At 60.4% G+C, this 22,538-nt stretch overlaps 1 protein-coding gene across 4 annotated transcripts in view; it reads right to left on the reverse strand.

Annotated features, from left to right (window-relative positions):
• Positions 1–22,538, reverse strand: part of Mpped1 (metallophosphoesterase domain containing 1) — a 73,893-nt gene that overhangs the window by 6,738 nt on the left and 44,617 nt on the right. For 3 of the 4 annotated variants that reach the window (XM_048803017.1, XM_048803016.1, XM_048803018.1), the window contains 2 exons: positions 17,968–18,193; positions 571–686 (listed from right to left, as the gene is read on the reverse strand). In XM_048803017.1, coding sequence (XP_048658974.1) covers positions 571–686; positions 17,968–18,193 — 342 coding nt within the window. Of the gene's footprint in view, positions 1–570; positions 687–17,967; positions 18,194–19,778; positions 19,786–22,538 lie in introns of those variants that run through there. The other variant, XM_048803019.1, reaches the window with a different exon arrangement.

Consider the following 22,538-nt stretch of genomic DNA (forward strand, 5'->3'; position numbering starts at 1 on the left):
CAGGAGGAGCTGGGGGTGAGTGGACGGGGCGACACAGATGGACAGGATGTGGGGTCCCAAATGGGCAGCCGGGGGCCCAGGAAGTGGTTACCAGGTGAGAGGCAGCCTCAGCCCGGACAAGGTGGTGGCAGGGGTGGAGAGGAGAGTCATTGGGAGGTGGAATCCCCAGCCCTGGGGACACGGGATGGTGGCAGTAAGGCAGCCGCGTCCCGATGTCTACGGGGCAGGGGCCTGGATGGGGCGGGCCACTCAGGTCCTGCTAATTCTGTTCTGAGGACTTGGGTCTGGAGGGCCAGGGGCTGAGCGCCCACGTGTCCAGCATGAATCAGGCAGATGGGGGCTCAGGCTCCCGTGGGTGGCAAGGTCCAGGCTTGGCACACGGCAGGCTCAGGAGGTGAGGGGACCCTGGGGTTATGCCCCAGCAAATGAGACTCAGAAGAGCCCATCCAGGACTTCTCCGGACAGGCCAGGTGACTCGGTTCACAGCCCCAGGACCCCGCCCCAAAGCCCCACCCAGCCCCAGCGGGTCACCTGGAGCTGGCCAGCCAGTGTGGGGCCTGCAGATCTTACCCAGTGGCGGTCCATGCGTGATCAGGATGTCAACACCTTCAGGAATGAGGTTCCATTTCTCCAGCAGGGCTTGGCCTCGTGGGAGGTTAAAGCCCCAGCCGTAAAACCAGGGCTGCCTGGAGGAGAAGAGTGGGCAGTTCAGAGAGGGTGGTCACAGGGAAGGGGGCCGGCCACCGGGCAAGAGAGGTGATGCCACGCGGGGGCTGCTCCTTCCCTGTTTCCTCAGCGCCCCCCGCCCACAGCCACGGGGCTGCAGCTCATTCCCAGCTCCAGAGTGGGGCCACACGGACCCAGCTGTTCACGTCCCCCTGACCTATCCCCCAGCCCAGACCTAGACCCATCAATGTAAGTCATCTCAGTTGGCTCAGTGCTGAGCAGTGGCTCAGACTCTTGGAGGGAGTCCCAGACATTTCCTTCAACGATGAGAAAAGCAGATACTGACATCCCTCTGTATCAACCAATGGCCTTCTAGACTCGGGCACTGTCAGCAGATATCAAGCCACTATTTCATCCTAACCACCACCACCACCACCATCACCACCACCACCATCACCACCATCACCAACCATCACCACCATCACCACCATCACCACCACTATCACCACCACCACCATTACCACCATCCCCATCACCATCCCCATCACCATCATCACCACCATCCCCATCACCGCCACCCCTTTTGTGGGCTAACTTATGTCCCCTCAGTGGTGCTACGAGGACCGTGAACAGGACCTTATTTGTCTGCATATACAATCCAGTTAAAATGAGGCCCTATTGGACTAGAATGGGCTCTGAATCCAGTGACCGGTGTCCTGAAAAGAGGGCCATGTGGAAACAGACACGCAGAGGAGCGCCAGCGACAGTGGAGGAGAGAGAGACCGTAGTGGACACGGGCCAGGAAGGCCAAGGTGGCCGCGGCCACAGGAGGCTGGGAGGCCTGGGGAGGTTGTCCCTCGGAGCCTCCAGGAGGAACAGCCCCCGCGGGTGCCGCTCGGACCTCTGGCTCCAGACAGGTGGTGACCACCTGCACACCAGCACAGTCCCCTGCCCCCCGGGTCCCAGGACCACCAGCCGGCAGCAGGTGGGCCAGGTGGGTCAGTGAGGCTTGCTCGGCTCACCAGCTCTGCCAGGGAGGTCACCTGTCCCAGGAACTCATGAATCCAGGGTTCACGTAGTCCCATGTCACCATGAGGAGCCTGAGGCCCAGGGAGTGCCGTGCTATGGGGTCAGGCCCTGGGGTGCAGAGTCACAGCAGGGGGGTCCAGCCTTGCCTTCACAGGCCCTTATGTGCCCAGAGCTGCCACCTAAATCCCTCCCATGGCTCAGGCGTCATCCTGTGGGGTGGCTGACACCCAGTCTCTTACGCCAACAGCTCTATCCTATTGGAGGCCACTGGGTACACTGCTGGGAACCTGGGGTTCCGTGGAACACCACTGAGAACTTGGTCCTCCCTCAGCAGGCTCCAGGCCGGAGGACAGGTTCGGGGGGGAGGGGGGGGAGGCACCCAGAGGGTCAGACCCAGGCCTGGTGCTCTCTTCCCCAGCATTTGGGCCTGCAGTGCCATCTCCTGGGCCCGAGGTTCCGGAGGAAGGTGGCTGACCACGTTGGTCACTCAGAGGCCCAGGAGGGAGGTCGGGGAATGTGGAATAAAGGGTGGAGAGGACTGGACCAAGCAGCACCTGGTTGCAGGCTGCCGTAGGACCTTCCCCGTGGCCCGTGACTGCCACCAGCTCTTCAGAGCTGAAACCAGCCCCCACCTTCCACAGCCCCCAAGGACCCTCCAGGGAGGACACTCAGTAAAACAGATAGGACACACCGGCCACCAACCTTCCAGACACTACCCCCCTAGGCTCTTGGCCTCTGGGAGGTAGCTGTGACTCCCGCCTCGTCCCCCACCAGGCATGACAGGCCGCAGGGAGCCCTGGGCACAGGTGAGGCCAGAAAGATCCTGGCTCCTGGTCCCACTCCAGGCCTGTGAGAGGGGAAGATGGTGCCCAGGACCCACGAGGCTGTCTGTACCCCGGCCCTGGGATCCCCATCCACAGGCAGAGCCCACCAGCTGAGGGGAGGGGCAGCTGGGGCTGGGGAATGGCCACTGGGGGTCAGCACCAGGGGGAGGAGCCTCTCAGACACGCCCACCCAGGCCTGCCCTGTCCACCTGCAGGAAGCTCCTCAGCTTCTCAGACTCTCCCCAGAGAAGACCACAACACACACACACACACACACGTGCACACACGCATGCGCACACACATGATTTTATGCACAACTTTAAGTCAGAGAGGCCTGGGTGACCATGGTCCACCTCTTACCCACTGTGTGATTTGGGGCAAGGGGGAGGAGAGTTAGGTTGAACCACATCTGTACAATCACGTCTGAATACCCAGGAGCTCTAGACCTCAATTCCCTCATCTATAAATGAGGATTAAGTCAGTTAATCCATGTAACATGTTAAAATAATGTCTGGGTCACAGTCAGCACTCGTCACACTGCAGCTGCCTCACCATCTCATCCCCCCACCATCCCATCATCATTGCCGCCACCACCACCACCATCATCATCACCACCATCACCACCACCACCACCATGACCACGGTCACCACCACAATCATCACCATCACCATCATCACCATCACCACCATCATTACTATCACCACCATCACCACCATCTTCATCATCTCTACCATCCCATCATAATTGCCATCAACACCAAACCCATCACCACCATTACCACCACAATCATCACCATCACCATCATCACCATCACCACCACCATTATTATCACCACCATCACCATCACCACCATCACCACCACCATCACCACCATCATCATCACCACCATCACCACCATCTCCATCACCATCATCATCACCACCATCACCACCATCATCATCACCACCATGACCACCGTCACCACCACAATCATCACCATCACCACTGCCATTACTATCAACATCATCACCACCATCATCATCATCTCTACCATCCCATCATAATTGCCATCAACACCAAAACCATCACCATCATCATCACCCCCATTGTCATCACCACCATCAACACCACAATCATCACCATCACCATCATCACCAGTATCACCACCACCCATCATCATCACCTCCACCATACCATCATCATTACCATCATCACCACCATCATCATGACCATCACCATCACCAAGGTCATCACCGCCATAACCACCACCATCACTATCACCATTACCATCATCACCATCATGACCATCACCACCACTACCACCATGAGCACCGTCACCACACATCATCATCACCTCCACCATCCCTCCATCTTTGCCATCACCACCATCATCATTGCCATCACCACCGCCACCACCATCACCATCGCCACCACCACGACCATCACGACCGTCACCACCACGACCATCACGACCACATTCATCACCATTGTTGACATGGACTCCTCCTAGACCCATGAAACATAAATGACAAAGTTCCGGCCTAGGCAATGTGTTTTAAACTGCATTTTGATGGGTGGCAACAGCATTTTTAAAAAAAAGAAACAGGAAAAGCAAAGGAATGAGTAGAGAGAGCAGGAAAGGGATATTTTAAACATATTTCTACTTAGTAGAAGCATTTCCGCGCCCAAGTCACGGTGTGGCCCTTCCTCCTGTGGTCCTGGTCTGCAGTGCTGATCAGCACAGCCCTGTCCCTGGCTCCAGGCGGCTTCGGCTCTGACCGCCAGGCTGGGTTTCCGAAGGCTCCCGCGAGCTCCGAGCACGAGGCTGAGCGAGGGCCCTCAGCGGACGGTGCTGCTGCGGGAGGCTGTGCAGCCCGGATGCCAGGGCCTCGGGAGCCCCAGCCCCGCCAGCCAACGGGAGAAGGAGCAGTGGATTTCTGGCACTGAGTTTCAAACACAGGCTCCATTTTTCAAAAATCGAATCAAATATTTACACGGCAGGACGAGGCCTCCTCAGTGTGGAGAGAAGCAGCTGTTAGTTCTCCGGAGCCACCACAGGGGGTGAGTTTTTGATAGAGACACTCAGACACACATCAGAGACCCCCATGGACCCTGACAGCTGCCCCTGGGGAGCCTCTGCCTGTCCAGCTTTCCCTCACCCAGCACTAAGGGACCCCCTCTGGGTGGCAGGTCCTGCCCGGTCCTTGGAAACACCTGACCTGGAATTCCGGGACGCTGAACTCCGCTCACCCCGAGGGTGCCCCGAGATGGCACAGCAGCCCAGGACAGGTGGGCGGGAACCAGGTCTGGACGGGGCCAGAGGTCCTCATCTTTCCCACTTCCCCCGCCTCCTTTCCTGTCCCATCTCAGCCCCGTGTGGGGGCCACGAGGACTTCTCGATCGCACAGGCAAGCTGACTGTCCCCCAGGACCTGGCCGGGGTCCGTGGGCACTAACACCATAGCTTAGGTCCTTGGCCCCCCTGACCCTAAAGCTGGAGTCGGACACCATGGTTCCGCCCAGCGCTGGCCTCCTGACCCCTCCCAGCCCGTTTCCTCCCATGTCGCGGGACAAAGAGGCGTGGTCTGCAGACCTTGTCCCCAGGGGCAGGAGGTCCCCCTTTCTCACTACTGGACCCACTGCCTGGCACAGGAGGGAGGGCCTTACTGTGGCCCCGTGAACACCCACACCTGAGCACCCGGAGCTCGCCCGCCAAAGAGGTGACATTGCAACTTTCATTAGAATATGGGGACCAGAAGAGGCAGGTTGTCGGGGACATTTCAGAGGACATTTCTGAGCTGGCCTCAGGCAGGGGCCTTTCTTGAGGGCAGGCAGGAGTGGGCCTGAACAACTCTCTGGGGCAACCTTATCCACTGAGGCCTGGGCAGCCCTCGGGCCTGGACAACAAGGAACTGCCCAATGTCCACGGCCTCGGGCTCCACCAGGCCAGGTCCCGCCCAGCATGCGGTCGGCCATGCAGGCCCCTCCTCAGCCCTCGAGGCCTGGCTCTGGAACGAGGCACTAGGACCCGCCGCCTCACCTCCTGCAGGGTGCCTGATGTCTCAGACCAGGACAGGGCAGAGGGGACAAGAAGGGCTTGTCACCTGAGCCGCAGGATGCAGCTGCCCTCACCGCCCACATTCCCGGTCTCTGAGACCCATGGACGCAGAGCCGTGGAGCTGGAGCGTCCCCAGGAGCCACGCCACAACCTGGTGCCTGGGCCCCGCCCCACTGCCCTCGGGCCAGGAGCCAGGGGTCTGCCCCATCTGCCCCGTCCAGGGCACCTCCGGGCCCCTAGGAGGACGGTGAATCCGAATTCCGGCTGAGCAAGGGGAGGCGGCTTCCTGTCCTGAATTTCTGTCTTTCGGTTCTAAAGTAACCATTGGAATAATTTTCTTACAGAATGATAGTTGCCATGGCAACCAGAGCAAATTTTCCTTTTCTGAAACAGATGTCTCATTTAGTTGAAAATTAGAATGTGAACAAACCCATGGGAAAAATTAATTCAAACTTTAACAGAGCGCTGAATACAATGTAATCTCCCGGAGGTTAACCCCTTAACAGCTTCTTTGTGCGCCCGTGGTCACCCCCGGATCTAGCCTAATTAAGCCCGCTTAGCCAATATAAATGACCTCGCGCCACCATTAGAGGCTCCCTCAAGCACGCAGCCCGGCTCCCATGCAGGGGAGGGGGCAGTGTTTGGCTGCAACAGAGCAGAGCAGGGCTCCTGCCCAGGTTTCCCGCCTCCCAGGCAGGGTGCACAGCTCAGGGCAGGGGTGGGCCCACGGGGCAGTGAGCAGGGCACAGCCTGGCCTAGGCCACTAGGGTCCAGGCCAGGGAGGCCTGGGGTATCCCTAGGTGGGGCTAAGCCCAGCGGTACGTCCAGGCCAGCATGCAACGCCTAAGAGGAGAGGGCAGGGGCCAGGCTGGGCAGCCACCGAGGGCCACCCACACAGGCCCTGTTCTCGCAGCCTGCTCAGGGAGGCGGCTGCCATCACCGCCCCCACTTCACAGAAGCCGGGGTGTGGAGGGGCTTCCAAGTGGGACACGGGTGATTCCACACTCTTTGCTGCTGCCCAGAAGCAGACCTCGCCCTCCTCCCCCAAACCCCTTCACCAGCCACCGCTGCAAGTAGCTGCTCAGCTAACCCTCAGGACAAAACTGTTGGGAGAGAAGGAAACCGTAGCACAGAGAAGTCAAACAGTGTGTCTGAGGACACACAGGAAATAAGAGGGGCTTGGACCAGGGTTCCAGGCTCTGCACCCTGTGCCCAGGATGGCTGAGGTGATAGAGGACCAGGGCACAGCTCCTGCCCTTCAATGGTGACTGCCTACTTGCTCTGCTGAGCAGCTCCTGAATGCCCCTGAGGGGGCCCTCTGGCCCCAGCTGGACAAGGAGGACGCAGCCGGCATCTCTCCCATGACCTCCCTCCACTCTAAAGCCCTCCATGGCTCCCCACTGCTTCCAGGACAAACCCAGACCTCACAGCCTGGCACACAGGGGCCTTAAGGCTGCCCCAGCCCCCCTTCTACGATCCTCCCAGATTCCCTACCTGTTCACCACCCAAGGCCTCCACAGCCACTTCTTATTGTTTCCTGAGCAGCCTGGCCTGTCCCACCTCCAAGCTCCCCAGGGATCTGAAATGCTCTTCCTAGCCCTTCTCCATCAACCACCGGCCATTATTCACCAAGGCCCAGCTCAGAGGCCCCCTATTCCAGGAGGGTCCCCTCTTTATGCTGACTGCCCGCGTGCCCACTCCTTCTGGGCAGGACCAGATCAAATGCACCCTTGATTCCTCACGCCCAACAGAGGGCTGGCCCAGGTGGGTTTCAGGGAGCGTTTGCTCCTGGCGCACATGTAGGAAGGAAGGAAAGAGGGGTGAACAAGAGGTCGGGCCGGTGGGAGGAAACACACATCAGCCCCTCCCCATCCTGGTGGGAGCCCCACCAGGCGCCCCAACAGTCGAGCCCCAAGACCACATCAGCAAGAATGACCACGCAGACTCCTGGGTACCTGTTCTGTCTTGCCCTCCCGTGGCCCTGCCCACGTGGGCTGGGGGCCCATTTTACAGATGAGGCCACAGAGACAAACCTAGACCAAGACGCTCACACCCTCTGCTGCGTCCAGACCCCTGGGAAACTCAGCTCTCCAAGGACCCCAGGCGGCCCATTCTGCAGGACAGGGGCCTGGGGGACACTGAAGCAGGAACCCTGCTGCCCACCTGGGCAGCCATCACGCAAGCCCTCTGAGGGAAGAAGAGCAAAGGCCCGGTGGAGTGGAACTGCCAGGCCAGGCCTTTTCTTCTCCTCTTGACCCTCTGGCGTCTCCTTCCTACAGGGGAGGCCACCGCCTGGCTGGGACGGTGATGCAGCCCCAGCTCTGGGGCTGGTGCAGCCTCCCTGGGCTATCAGAAATGCCCGGGCCCCTTCCCCAGGCAGAGCCCTCTGCAACCCAGTCCTGCACCCATCTGCCAGTCCCAGCTGGCACCACCCCCAAAGAAGCCAGGCTTTCCGGGGCCACTGCCAGGGAGCTGGCCATGCCACGGTCAATTACTAGCGTCTCAGGTGAGGACCACCCTGGCCCTGGCCCTAAGTCCCTCCTCAGAGCCGCCTGCATCCCAGGGTGCTCCACCCCACTCTGAAGCTGAGGACCCAAGGCTCAGAAAGGCCCAGGACATGCCTGAGTTCCCCAGGCAACTCACGCCTACACCAAGGTGGGGACATGAGGACTTCGCAGCCTCCTGGGGACCCCTCATGTCCCAGCTCCACTGCCACCCGCCCAGCTCTAGAGAGAGGAGTTGGCTTCACCTCCTCTTGCTGCACCCCTGGACTGTGCTGAGGCCAGGGGCTGCAGGAGGTGGGGACAGCGACTCCAGCTCCTCCTGCCCCGTGGCCCCAGGCTGCTAAGAAGGGACAGGGCTCCGTGGTGCTGCTTCATGACCCCGAAGCCTGTCAATCACACACTTGTTGGGGCACGTCCCACGGTGGGCAACAGCAGCAAGGTGAGTGGCACCCAGGAATGTCCTTTGTCATTCCTAATTAATCCCCCTCCCATGTGCAGAGCCATCCATCTTTTGTTTCCTGGACTCCGCAGCCGGGAGAAGCAGATGATTCGTTTCGAACATTAATCTCACATGCAGAAGAGATGCTGTGGGCAGAGGGGCCGTCTGGGAAGGAGGAGGAACAGCAGCACCAAGTCAGCGTCACCCACAGGTGCAAGGAAGGGCACAAGAGAAGCTCTGTGCGTGTGTGTGTGTGTGTGTGTGCGCGACACACGCGTGTGCAGGGGCAGGACCGAGCCCAGGCAGGGCTCCCAGTCAGTGCAGGTTGGCCGTAGGCAGGCAGCTGCTGGCTACTCAAGACGGGAGGGAAGGGGGACACCCCTAAAGTCACAGCGACTCCCAGACCCATGACTCCACGTCCCTCCCTGACGCACTTCTCACCCCCTTACACAAGAGGGACAGAGGCCCGGGAGGAACGCGTCACACCGGGGCAGGGATCCCGGGGCCCGAGCCCAGTCCTTCCTATGCTCTGCAGCCCAGGGCCAGCAGTGGGCCTGGCGGGGCAGGGGAAGCCGGGGCAGCCCATGCTGTGGGCCTGCCGAGTCCACCTGCACCCAGCTGCACTCCTGCGTGGAGACCCCGGGGCGGAGATCCAGGCTGGGGGGCAGCTCCCGGGAGGCCAGCTGGGTCAGCTCCTGAGTGATGTGGACGGCGCAGGCCCAGCTGAAACCACCCGGACACGAGTCACACCATGGATCCCTGTGGGGACCACAGCCTCGGGTCCAGAGAGGGGACTAAAGGCCATGCCGTGACAGAAGGGGCGGCCAGGCTGGTCCACGGCAAGTGGCCCTGCAACCTCCTCCATCAGGCTGCGCCCGAGAGGGCTTCAAGGCAAGGGTGGGTCAGAAAGAGCCATGACCATGCAGGGCAGGACCCTCTGCCACACAGGGCAAGACCCAGGCCCCATTCCTGCAGGAGCCCCCCATCAGGGACCCCCCACCAGGACCCCCACCAGGACCCCCACTACGGACCCCCACCAGGACCCCCCACCATGGACCCCCCACCAGGACCCCCACCAGGACTGTGTGCACCAGGAAGCCCTAGGTCAAGAAATTCACATGAAGTGGCCCCTTCGGAAGCACAGGGGCAGGGGGCCCTCCACCCGGCTCACAGCACAGGGCTTCGGGAAAAGGTGATGTCACTGGAGGCCTTGAAGCCAGGTGGACCATGGCCACAGGACAGGGCCAGGTGGGCAGAGCCGGTCTCTCTGGTCTCCTATGAGCAGGTGGCCTTGGCCAGTGGCAGCCAGGGCAACAGGGGCTGCCAGGACCAGGTGGGGTCTAGCCAGCCTGGAGCCTGGTCACCCGCCGTCCGCACCAGGAAGCAACTGCATTCTGATTAATGGCGTGAGAGGCAAGGAGGGCCTGGGCCGTGACCCGTCTCGTGTCCTTTTCTGTAGAGGACTTCTCACAAAGTGAGACGAGCGAGCCTCACACTGGGCAACCCCAGGGCCGGCCTTCCCCAGCCACCAGCTTGGCCACCTGTAAACCACCCCCGTCGCCCCCGCCACCTCTGGGGGTCCTGGGCAGCAGGACGGGAGCCCCCATGTGCTGCTGGCCAGTCTCCTCGAGGCCTAAGGACAGGGGACATCTCTGCTGTGTTCTCACACAGGTCTGGCCCTGCTGTTTGGGGAGACTGATGCCCAAGGCTCTGGCTCCTGAGAGGTGCAGGAACCTGCTGGCTCTGGGGTCCCACCCCATGGAGGCACCAGGCCTCCCAGCCGAGAAGGAGGCCCGGACCAGCTCCGTCCAGCCGGCAGCCACTTCTCAAAGTTTATGCCTCAGCAGGTTTGGATCCCTCCTTTCAAAACACCAGAAGTAATTAGACCAGATGGACTCGCTGCCTGCCAACCTCACCCTCCCGCACTCCTTTTTTTTAAAATCAAGGCCGTTTTCAGTTAAATGAGAACAAAAATGCATCCAAAGTCCATAAATGAATACGGTGCAGACGGATTTTTTTAACACTGAGGGTTTTGTAACAGCTGAGCTCCTCCTCTCCTCCCGCGGTGGGTTCCGGCTCCCTTCCCCTGAGCGGCTCCTGGGGAAGGCCCCCAGGCTGTGCCCAAGGGACCAGAAGGAAAACCACTTCCTGAGCCCTACAGAGTCAGGGTTCCGCGTTGTCCAACCAGGTGTGGAGACAGAGCCCAAGCCAGGCAGCAAGGGTCTGATCAAGGGGAGGGGAAGGGACCGGACCTCGGCTGGGGTGGGGGAGGACAGGGCGTGGGAAGCCAGAGGCCGGCTTTAGAGAGGCCAGCACAGGAGGAGGAAGGGCCCAATGGGCAAGGAGTTGGTGACGGGCCTGGGAGGAGGCCACAGAAGGGTGTGGACACAGGAAAGCCAGGCCAGGCACTGACCCTAACAGAGGCCCCAGAGCCGGGCCCCGTCCGCCCACCTGTTCGTTCTTTCATCCATTTATTCATTCAACAAATGTTCATTGTGACAAGCCAGAGACTGTCCTGGGCACTCGGGTCAGGTCCAGGGAGATTCTATAAGGAAAAACGAGGTTCAGGTGCGTGGCCTGGCGGGACCTCAGGGGTTCTAGCCGGGGACAGAGATGGAGAGAAATCACCTGTGACCGGACATGTGGTCCTGGGCCAGATGGACTAGCGGGGTGGGAGAGCGGTCCACAGCGGACCCCGAGCGTAGAGAAGAGCCCAGGACAGTTTCTCTGCGTGGTGACGGTCCGGGTGGTGTCGCATGGAGAAGCCCAGGATGGGACCCCTACCTCACACTATTGACAACGTCACCCCGCCCAAGAGTGACAGGCAAAGCAACGAGGTTCTGGAGACAACCTAGAAACCTGTCCCCAGCTCAGGGGGGAGGTCTCAACAGGACACAGCGAGCCTCCACCAGAGGGGACACTGAGACGTCCACGACCCACCGTCAAGACGTCCGTTCACCTGACGCTGGGCGGGGGCAGGTGGCAGAGGAGGAAAGCCGTCTGCAGCATTCCTCCTGACCAAGGGCCCATGCTCACGCCAGAGGACACCAAGGACGGACACCCCGGCGTTCCTGAAATGCACGAAAGACTCGCGAGCGTCACGACAGGAAGTCCAGGTGGCCAGCAAACGCGACAGCTTCACCTCCCGGGCCACCAGGAGGAGCAAAGCCACATGGAGGCACCAGCACAGGCCACCCCGGGAAGGAGCATCTAAAGCCACCAGAGCGAGTGTTGGCCAGGATGTAAGGGACAGGTGTGCACACATCTGTGTGTGTGCATGTGTGTGCATGTGTGTGCATGTGTGGGTGTGCATATGTGTGTGTGCATGTGTCTGTGTGCGTGTGCATGTGTGTGTGCATGTCTGCAGGTGTGCACACAACTGTGTGTATGTGCATGTGTGTGTGCGTGGGTGTGCATGTCTGTATGTGTTTGCATGTGTGTGCATATGTGTGTGTGTGTTTGCATGTGTGTGCATGTGTGCATGTCTATATGTGTGTGCGTGTTTGCATATGTATGTGCATGAGTGTGCATGTGTGTGCGTGTGTGTGCATGTTTGCATGTGTGTGTGCATGTGTGTGTGTGCATGTGTGTGCCTGTGTGTGTGTGTGAGCAGCACACAGACATCCAGGACTATGTACCTCTGTGCCCTTAGAGACGTGTAAGAATGTTCGCGGCAATGGATTTATAACAGCTCCAAACCAGTGGTGGTTAGACTGAGACGGAGGAAGAAATTGCAATTCACTCATTTAATGAAACCTAAATGGCAGTAGGAAAAGAACCAATTACAAAAGCACATCACAATGTGGAAGGATCTTAAAAATATAAGCCCCCCCCCCAAAAAAAAAACCCCACAGACACCAAGTATCTCAAACTGAATGGATTCAGTTTGACAAACTTCAAAGGTCAGGCGGATGAGGGCTGGCGGGAATCTCTGTACCTAGATGGGGTTTTGCTGTGAACCAAAACTGACCTAAAACACCAAACCTCATTCTTAAAAAAACTGTAAAAGAAAACAGAAAACAAAGTACGGCAGGCTCAGGATGGGCCAGGGAGACACAGCGGCCAGACACAGCGGACGTGAACAAAGATCAGATCACTCCTTAGTATGAGCTCGTCCCGAGTATGTCACGTGACACTCATGGAAAATGGCAGTCCCTTCGCCTCCCAGCAGTCCCTGCAGCCTGGGCTGGGTGACCAGCACCCATCCCAGGGCCCCTGCAGGGACTGGCAAGGACCCGTGGTCAGCACCAGACCTGGCTGTGCGAGGCTTGGCCAGCCTGAGGCTCATGGCCATGGGTCCTTCCCGCCCCTGGATGGCTGCACCACACACGGTCGGGGCCTCCAAGCCTTGCACAGGCCAGGCACACCATGGCCACATGGGCCGCGTGGCCCCAGCACGGGCCTGATGGGGAAGCAGGACGGCAGGCTGGCCTCGCCGTCAGCCAGGCCAGCTCTTGGTGCCACGCCCACCACGCTGCACCGTGAGTTGGCCCTTCCTGGCTTGTTCTGGAGTCCTGGACACTGAGGCCAGCCCTGAAGGACCCTGCCCCCAGCCCAGGAACTGTGGCCTCCCAGGGGGCCACGGCCGGAGGACCTGGGTCACCTCCAGCCAGCCCTGCTACACACCTGGGGACGGGCAGCTGGTTGCTCATCCAAGCCCTGTCAGCTCTCCTCTGGGCTCCTGCCTGGGGCGGACAGCCTGCCTCCCGTGGCCCTCTGTGGCCCTCCCTGCTCTGCCACCAGGGGCCACATGGAACACGTCCACCCCTGGCCCTGCCGGCCTTGCCACAGGTCACGTCTGCTCTGTTCATTCCCCCGACTCCCCGCCCTGCCCCGCCCCGCCTCACTGGCAAAACCATGCCCATGAAGCTGGAGAGAACCTCTCCTGAGCTCCATGAGAGCCATGTGTCACAGGAGGGAAGAGGAGGGAAGGGCACAGCTGACCCACTGAGGTCAGCTCTGCCGCCCGCTGCCTCCCGCCAGCTACTCTGTATCCGGGCAGCCCGCACCAGGGGACCTGAGTGCCCCCAGCCCAGACCTCCACAGGCAGCTGGACGGTGCACCCCACCCGCCCACCCAGCACCAGGCAGAACCCGCAGCCGGCAGGACGCCTCCTCCAGAGAGAGCGGCTTCCGGCACCCGAGGGCCACCAGCAGCTGGGGTCCCTCCCACTGAGCAGCCCAGGAGGACAGCACCCACCCACCACCTCACGGCCTCTCCCCCTTAGTGACCACAAACCCGGCTCAGGAAGGCGACCCAGCTTGTCCAGGGTCCCCCCAAAGTTCAGGGGCAGGACTGGGACTGGACTCCTGAGTTCCCAGTGCCACCCCAGCCCTGGGACAGAAGGTAGGTCACCTAGAACCTACTGCACACTCCAGTAGCTGTGTGGCTCCTGGGAGAGGGCTCCTCTGTGTCACACACATGCACACATGCGTGCACATGCTCACGCGCGTGCACACACACACACGCAGGCTCCCGTGGAGTTGAGGAGTCAGGGAGGCTGTGGGTCTGGCCCATCCTTCTCAGGTGGGCAGCGTGTCCTCGGGTCCTGAGAGTACCCAATACTCCGAGGGGACCCTGAAGCTGCCAGCAGTGTGACGGGGGCAGGTGATGGCAGGACCCCAGCTCCAGGCTCTGGCTGCTCAGCCTCTACTGCAGCCAGCCCACCTGCCCTCCCTGGAAACCCGGGCTCTTCCCTCTGCCAGCCACGCCCTCCCGGCCTCCTTAGGTTTCTGTCCCTTTAGCCCCTGACTTTCTCCAGCAGGAGGCCTCCCTGGCCAGCTCCCAGGGCCCCCTCCAGGGCCCCCTCCAGGGCCCCCTCCAGGGCCTCCCCCTCATGGTTCTTACGGAACAAGGGAACTGGTTGCCAACTACCTCCCACAGGAGGGAACCCACAGGAGGTAGATCTGCCTCCTCAGGCCCAGGACCCCCCCACCGCCCGCCCCCCAGGGTCCAGATGGGCACCTGGCCCTCAGTAGCCACTGGACAAATGAACCACCAAGTTCATTCCCACCCCCAGGCCTCAGGTCTCTCAAGGGCAAGGCCTTCGTGCTTCCTCCACGTGGCGGAGGTCCGGCACCCAGGAAGTGTTGGGAAAGGACACGGCACCCTCCAACCAGGGGCTTGGAGCAAACCCAGGCTCAGAAACGTGGGTCCTCCCTGCATCCCCACCTGCGGAAGCCCCCTGCCTCCAGTTCAAAAGCCACCTTCCGCAGGAAGCCCTCCTGGATCTCACCAGGCCCTTCTCAGAGCAGGTTTAGGTCCCCAACCCACTGCCTGGGGCCAGGTCTGGTCCTTCCTGGGGCCCCTCTCCTGCTGGGGCCCCTCTCCTGCTGGGTCTGGTGACGGGAAGGTGTGGAGGGTGGTCAACTCCGACCCTCCAGGCACCAGGAGCTCGAGTCTGTAAAGTCCTTGCTGGAAGCCGCACAGGCCAGGAGCTCAGAGTGGCCAGACCACCGCGAGGCGGCCAGCCATGCCCGCCCCAGGCCTGAGCGGCCCCAGGCAGCAGGATGTAGCCTGGAGGCAGAGGCCCGGGTGGCCCGAGGGCTGGTGGCTGGTTGTGGAAGGGCCCCTCTGGAGCACAGAGCTCCCCTGGAGGATGTCGGTAACCCACCCCCACCACCCTCTGGCCCCCCATGGTTCTGGACAAGGCCACTTGGGAAGGACGGTCCCTGCAGCAAATTACCAGAGTGTGGTCTCCATTCCTGCAGCAGTCACTGGGATAGGCACTGGGCTCAGACGAGCCGCGTGACACCCTACAATCACCTCTGGTGGAGGCACACTGCACTCCCATTTTTCAGAGAAGAAGCTAAGCACAGAGAGGTGAGGTGACTCACCCACGGTCCCACAGCCCATAAGAGGTGAGGCTGAGATTCGAACTCAGGCAGTTTGGTGCTGAAGCCACGTTCTGAATCTACGCAGAATCAACTTAGAAGACAAGCGGCTTTGTGGGGAGAGTGGGGTTGTAAACCCCAGGCCAAGAGATCCAGTCCTGACTCCTGCCAGGCACGAGCCTCCTCTCACCCCCAGGGCTCCACCACACCCAGCCCTCCAGAGACCCTCCTAGAAGACCCCCCAGATCTTCCTGCCCAACCAGACTTTCAGGGCCTGGGCTCCCCGTTTCTCCTGGTCCTTGGTGGTGAGAAGGTCTCATCCCTGGGGGCCCATGAGGCCTTGTCTGGGACCCCACAGGCCACAGGAGGGCCTCCAGCCCCAGAGGGGCACCATGTGGCATCAGCCAGGGCCGTCCAGGGCTGCCCTGGTCACTGTGTCCACAGCAGCTGTCCCACACACAAGGCCCACGAGCCCAGGTGACCCTCAGCCACTCTGCCTGGGAGTTCCAGGGAGCCTCCCTGGTGACACCACACTTGAAAACACATGTGGTCTCTCCCCTCATGGAGACCACCTGCCTCACCGTCCGCCCACCTGCAGGGCAGACGCCAGTCAATCCTCACAGGGCCCAGGGTGGATTCTGGAGCCTTCAGTCAGGATCACAGAGACTGCTCAGAAACAGTCTTACCTTCACCATCAGCACCATTGTCAGCATCATCACCATCATCGACACCACCATCACCATCACCACCATCATCACCATCACCATCATCACCATCACCATCATCACCATCATCATCACCATCACCATCACCACCATCATCACCATCATCACCATCACCATCACCACCATCATCACCATCATCACCATCATCACCATCACCATCACCACCATCATCACCATCACCATCACCACCATCATCACCATCACCATCACCATCACCATCACCATCACCACCATCATCACCATCACCATCATCATCATCACCATCATCACCATCACCACCATCATCACCATCACCATCACCACCATCATCATCACCATCATCACCACCATCATCATCACCATCATCACCACCATCATCACCATCACCACCATTACCACTATCACCATCACCACCATCATCACCATCACCATCATCATCACCATCACTATCATCATCACCATCACCATCATCATCACCATCACCACCATCATCACCATCACCACCATCATCATTATCATCACCATCACCATCACCATCATCATCATCACCATCATCACCATCACCATCACCATCACCATCATCATCACCATCATCACCATCACCATCATCATCACCATCATCACCATCACCATCATCACCATCATCACCATCACCATCATCACCACCATCATCACCATCATCACCACCATCACCATCATCACCATTACCAGCACCACCATCACCATCACCATCATCACCATTACCAGCACCACCATCACCATCACCATCATCACCATCACCATTATCACCATCACCATCATCACCACCATCACCATCACCATCATCACCATCACCATCACCACCATCACCATCACCATCATCACCATCACCACCATCACCACCACCATCACCATCACCATCATCACCATCACCATTATCACCATCACCACCATCACCATCATCACCATCATCATCACCACCACCACCACCATTGTCACCATCGTCACCATCACCACCATCACCACCATCACTGCTGTCACCACCATCACCACCATGGTCACCATCACCACCATCATCATCACCACCACCACCACCATCATCATCACCACCACCACCACCATCACCCCCATCACTGCTGTCACCACCATCATCACCATAGTCACCATCACCACCATCACTGCTATCACCACCATTGTAATCATCACCACCGTCATCACATTCACCATCGTCCCCAGCATCACCAGCACCATCAACCACCTAACCGTCTGCACCTGGACCCTGACTATGGTTCCCGCCTCACCATCTCCATCGTCACCATGACAACCATCGCCATCCCATCACCAGGGTTTCAGTGAACACACTGACCATCACACAGGACGGTCAGGACCGTCTCTCACCTTAACTACCACCTGGCCGGGTGAGCTCAGAGCGGAGCCCACATGGGCCGGTTTTGTAAACAGCTGCCCTCCCTGCGCAGTACACCAGGCTTCTGGCCACCAGGAAGACTCCGACTGCGCTCCTCCTGTCTGCGCCTTTGTGCGGGAGACCCGGGGAGAAAGACTCCAGGGCTGTGAGCCCGCGGTTGAAAGCAGGCCTCTGGAGACAGACTGCTTGGGCTTCATCCAGTCTGCCTCTTCCTAGCTGTGTGACCTCGGGCAAGGCCCCTACCCTCTCTGTGCCTCAGTTTCCCTGTTTATGAAGTGGAGATGATAGCAATATGCTGTCCTGTGAGACAATATATAGCACACAGGGTAGAGCTGATGTCACCCTTCCAGGTTACATGTGGGGAAAACGAGGCCCAAGGGTGGCAGGAACCTACCTAGGGTCACACAGGGTGAAGGGAAGAGATTCAGAGCTCCCTGCGGCTCCCACCCCCACGTCCCGGCTCTCAGCCTCAGCTCCGGGCTCCCAGCACCCCGCACCCTGAGGCCGGGGTGCCGGGCGCACTCACCATGGGGAGCCGTAGATCCGGAAGCCCCGCACGGTGACCTCGGCATCCTGCAGGTAGATGCAGTTGGTCAGCAGCGACTGCACGTTCTCGTAGTTCTCGGGCTTCAGCTTGGACACGGACGGGAAGTAGTAGAAGTCCTGTTTGATGAGGTCGGCCATGAACTCCTGGTCGAAGGTGAGCTCGTGGTTGCCGGCCACCACCACCTTGTACTCGTAGGGCAGGCTGCCTGCGGGGGACACAGCCACACGCTGGAGGCAGGGAGGCTGGGGAGCTGCCAGAGTCCCCACCACGGGTTCCCGACCACGGGTCCCCAAAAGAAGGGCAGTCACCCTGGCGCTGTCCCCAGGGCCCTGCCTGCCAGGCCTCAGGTAGCCGTCAGCTCGAGACCTGGTGAGCGCTGAGCAGATCCCCCGGCCTCTGAGCGGAGGACGCCTGGCCTCGTCCTGGGGACTGCTCTGCCTCTGTGTCTTGGCTCCCACTGGAAGGCGATGGTACCCTGTGCTCTAGCCCCAGCTGTCACCAGCTTCCCCGTCCCAGGCTCCCACCCCCTGGAGTCTCGCGTCCCAGCCTCCACGTCCCAGCAAGACCAAACCCAGTTCAACCTCCGGACTCGCGCCCAGGGACAGGGACAGGTCCACCTGCCCCCAACGAGCCCTTTGACTCCAGACCAAGACGAAACGTCCCTGAAGACCACGCCTTCAACTAGCAGCGGAGCTCGCTCTGCCCTGGGCAGAGCCCTGGGCGGCTCTTCAGGGGTGCTTCCCCGCCCTCCTCTGAGGCCCCCAAGGAGAGGAGCGCAGCCTCAGGGTGCCTGGGCCGTGGACAGCCCCCACACCAGGCTGGCCCTGACAGCCCAGCTCCCCCAGGCTGGTAGCCTCGGGAGGCACCCCTGCCCCGCCCACCCGAGCCACCTGCCCCACCTGGGCCCTCACCGCTCCGGCCTCGGCGGCTGGGTTCCCACCCGCGTGGAGGGAGCGGCAGTGGACCTGAGCTTGGATAAAAGTGAAGCGGATGGTGACGCGCAGGTCCAGCTCCTCCCTGCAGCCCCTGGGGTGGGCCAGGAAGGGCGTGAGGACAGGGAGGGCCGGATCCCAGACCATCTCACCCAGAAGTGACCTGCGGTTGGACAGAACACCTGGACGACTCGCACTCTGGTTCTGGTAGGGACACCACGCTTCATTGCCACATTTGGCCCTGTGAGCAAGGCCCTTCTGTCCCCAGAACTTGCCTGGACTATGTATCACTTGTATGCATTGTGAACTATCTGTTGGTGCAGCGACTTGTGGTAGTGTTGGGGTATTTTTGCTGATGGTGTCATCGGTGGTACAATTTTTCCAAAAGGAGCTGTCAATAGGCTTGGTGTATCCTCCTCCCTTCTGCTTGTGATGGTCGTTCAGCTAAAATTTGGAGGCCAACAGAGGTGAGGCAAAGAACCTCACCCCCCCGCTGGTACAAAGGCCTATCCACAGGTGCGGCTGTATGCTGGACGGGTAGTCAATGACGGGTAAGATCCAATTGCAGTGGTACCAACCTAAGACAGGAGGCTGACGCCTTGAGGTCAGCTCATCCGATGACGGGTAAGGACCACATGTAGTACTGGACAACCTAAGGCAGGCACGGTCCCTAAGCCACATGCTTGTTGTTTAAACAGAGAGGGGGAGATGTTGAGAGCCACAGCCGAAGGGGCCCCAGCAAACTTCCAGCTGCCAACTGATTGGCTCCTCTGCGGTGATGCTCATTGGGCTGTTTCCCCGCCCTTTCAGACCACGGAGCTGCTCATTGGGGGACTTTTTTGGCTCCGCCCACGTGACCCAGCCAATCGGCCTCAAGAGCAGGAGGAGTGGGGGAGGTGGAGAGGCTGGTGGGAAGCCGGTGGTGGCAGTTGGGCTCTGAGGGTTTTCCTGAGGAGCTGTGTGGTGCGGTGTGTGTGGTTCTAAAAATAAAGTTCGTTTCTTTTGACAAGTGGCTCCTGATTGTGCCCAGCCAGACGGCGGCATTTCTGTCTCCAATGCTTCAGTATCAACAAGAGGCCAGACCTGCCCCAGAAGGTTCCCAGAGTGTACAAACGTGAACCCCACCACATGCCAGGCACTGGCCAGGCTCTGGCTCTTCGCTGCGGTGTGGATAGGAAGCGGAGGTCGAAGGCTGGAGCGGTGGTGGAGGTCGAAGGCTGGAGCGGTGGTGGAGGCACAGGGAGGAGCCGGCAGCTGCCCTCTGAGGTGCTGCTGAGCGCTTCCTCCCGCTCAGCCCATCCTGAGCCCCGAGGGCTGGCTCCCTCCTGGAGGAGCAGGGCCCACTGAATGCTCCGGGGGGGTCCTCGGGCCCCTCAGGAAGGCCACCTGAGCCGCTGCAGAGCCACACTTCACAGCGTGTCCTGTGCGTTCCTGGGCGGCTGTGACCTCCACAAAACCCGCTGATCTGAGTTCAGTCCCGACTCCCTCTCAACTGGGAAGTCACTTAACCTCTCTGAACACGGACTTCCCCTGCCATACGGTGGGTGTGCTGGTGACCCCCCCCCAGGCTAAGGACCTCCCCTGGCCCCCAGGACCCCCCAGTGCCTCCCCTGAGGCTCCCTTCACCCACCCCTCCCAGGAGCAGCAGGCGGTGACCGGCACCTCAGCTGTCTCCTGGGGGAACCCAGCAGTCCAGGGGCCCTAGAGGCTCTGCTGCCCTTGACCGTGAACACACGGTCACACAGCTCTCTGCCATGTGACCGTCCCTCAAGAACAGATCCCAGGAGCCTCTGCTCTGATTCCTGGGGACGGTCAGTCCTCCTGGAGACTGAGGCCCCGGTCCAGTGCCTGATTCAAAGATGTGCAGTGAGACTTGGTCAGCGTCGGTGTCCTAGGAAGAAGCCCAGGAAGGGCAGGCGAGGCTTCCTGCCTCCCGGGGCCATGGCCACTGCTGGTCTCTACGGCAACAAAACGGAAGAGTCCAGAAGCCAGTTACAAACTTCACACCCGCCCAGTTGGGACCCGGCAATCTGTCCAGCCACGTGGCCTAGAGCCAGGGGACTCAGCTGCTGGAGACATCCTGATGCCCAGCTTGGCCCCCGGGTGGGTCAGCTGGTGGGCAGGGGACAAGAGGCAAGCGGCTACAAAACACGCAGAGGCCACTGAACACTCACTGACCGTCACCCCAGACTTCTCAGCAGACTGATGCTCGTCATCTCTGGGGGCCAAGAGGAGGGGACGGGCCACGGGCTCCTGGGTCCCAGACCCAGCTCTGCCACTGCTGCTTGGCCACCTTGGCCCCGGGCGTTGGTTCCTCTGTAACTGGGAGCAGTGATACCCGCCCACGGGGCACCCCCGGTGATGGAGAAGACGCCGAGCGGAATCGCACACACCTTCATGTTCAGCACGGCCCGACCGTGACGGGGCCAGAAGCCCCGGGCCGGACCTGCCTGGCACACATTCTGTTGGCCACAATGTCCACTTGGTAACTGAATTTGTCGCCAGCATTAAAACTTTGAGAGATTCCCAATAAAACCTCATTCTGTTTGTCTAAAATCAAATAGATAAAATTCAACATTGGGCGATGCTGGCCATTCAGGGAGTGCCGCATCCGCCACCCCCAGCCTTAGACGGATGCAAACGTCCAGTTGGCCCCAGTCCCTACCTGTCCCTACTACCCACACTGAGTCTGTTGAACTCACTTCAAGGTGCTGCCCCCCTCCAGTGGGTTTCTGGCCCCTGCCACAGTCCTCGGAGACAGGAGGGGACAGAACTGGCCCAGGGTGCTTCCCAGCAGGAAGGGGGACGGGCCATCCTCACCCCCGCTTGTGAGGGCCACTGTCCTCAGCTGCAGAGTGGACGTAGTAGAATAGCCGGGCAGGTTCTGAGGGGAGGTCTCCGGCCTCCAGCAGGCCGGCTGCCCCGCGACAGGCCCCGCTGCCTGAGCCCACACAGACCGTCCCCCCACTCCAGCGGCCACCTCGTGGAGCTTCACGGTGGTGCTGCTGGTGGCTTCATTCACCAGCTGGGACCTGCTGGGGACAGTGGGTGACGCAGACACACCTGTTCCCATGCCATGGAGCTCTCCTGCTGGGGGTGCAGCCGGCTGCTCAGCACCTGGCCAGGCCCGAGGACAGTGGCCAGAGGCCAGGAAACCCACCCGGGCCCATGGGGTGCAGTGGCGCAGTGTGACACTGGACATGGGTCCAGCTCCGCCACACCCCGGGGTCAGCAACTGAGAGGCCACCAGACCACAGAGTCAGCCTGGGGACACACTGCGGCCAGGAGGCAGGAGCAGCCCCTGGCTGGGGTGGACGGAGTGGCCGCCGCCCACTGCCTCCAGCTGCTCCACCCGTTTCCACCTCACATCACCCATCCAGCCCCCCCAGCCCCACCCCTCGGGGGCCAGAGCCCCACTAATGTACTTATGTCACGTCTCTGACTGGGGGTGTTACTTGAGCAATTAGCAGATTACTCCAACTTATGGCTCCATTTTTTCCTGGCTCCTGGGGCTGGGGTGTGCGGGGAGCTGTCAGGTCCCCAGCTCCTCCCGCCTCAGAAGAGGAGAAGGAGGCTTCCCCAACCCACCGAGAGGAGAGGGCGGGGGACAAGGCCAGG

This window comes from Marmota marmota, unplaced genomic scaffold, assembly GCF_001458135.2.
Source record: "Marmota marmota marmota unplaced genomic scaffold, marMar, whole genome shotgun sequence".
NCBI lineage: Eukaryota > Metazoa > Chordata > Mammalia > Rodentia > Sciuridae > Marmota > Marmota marmota.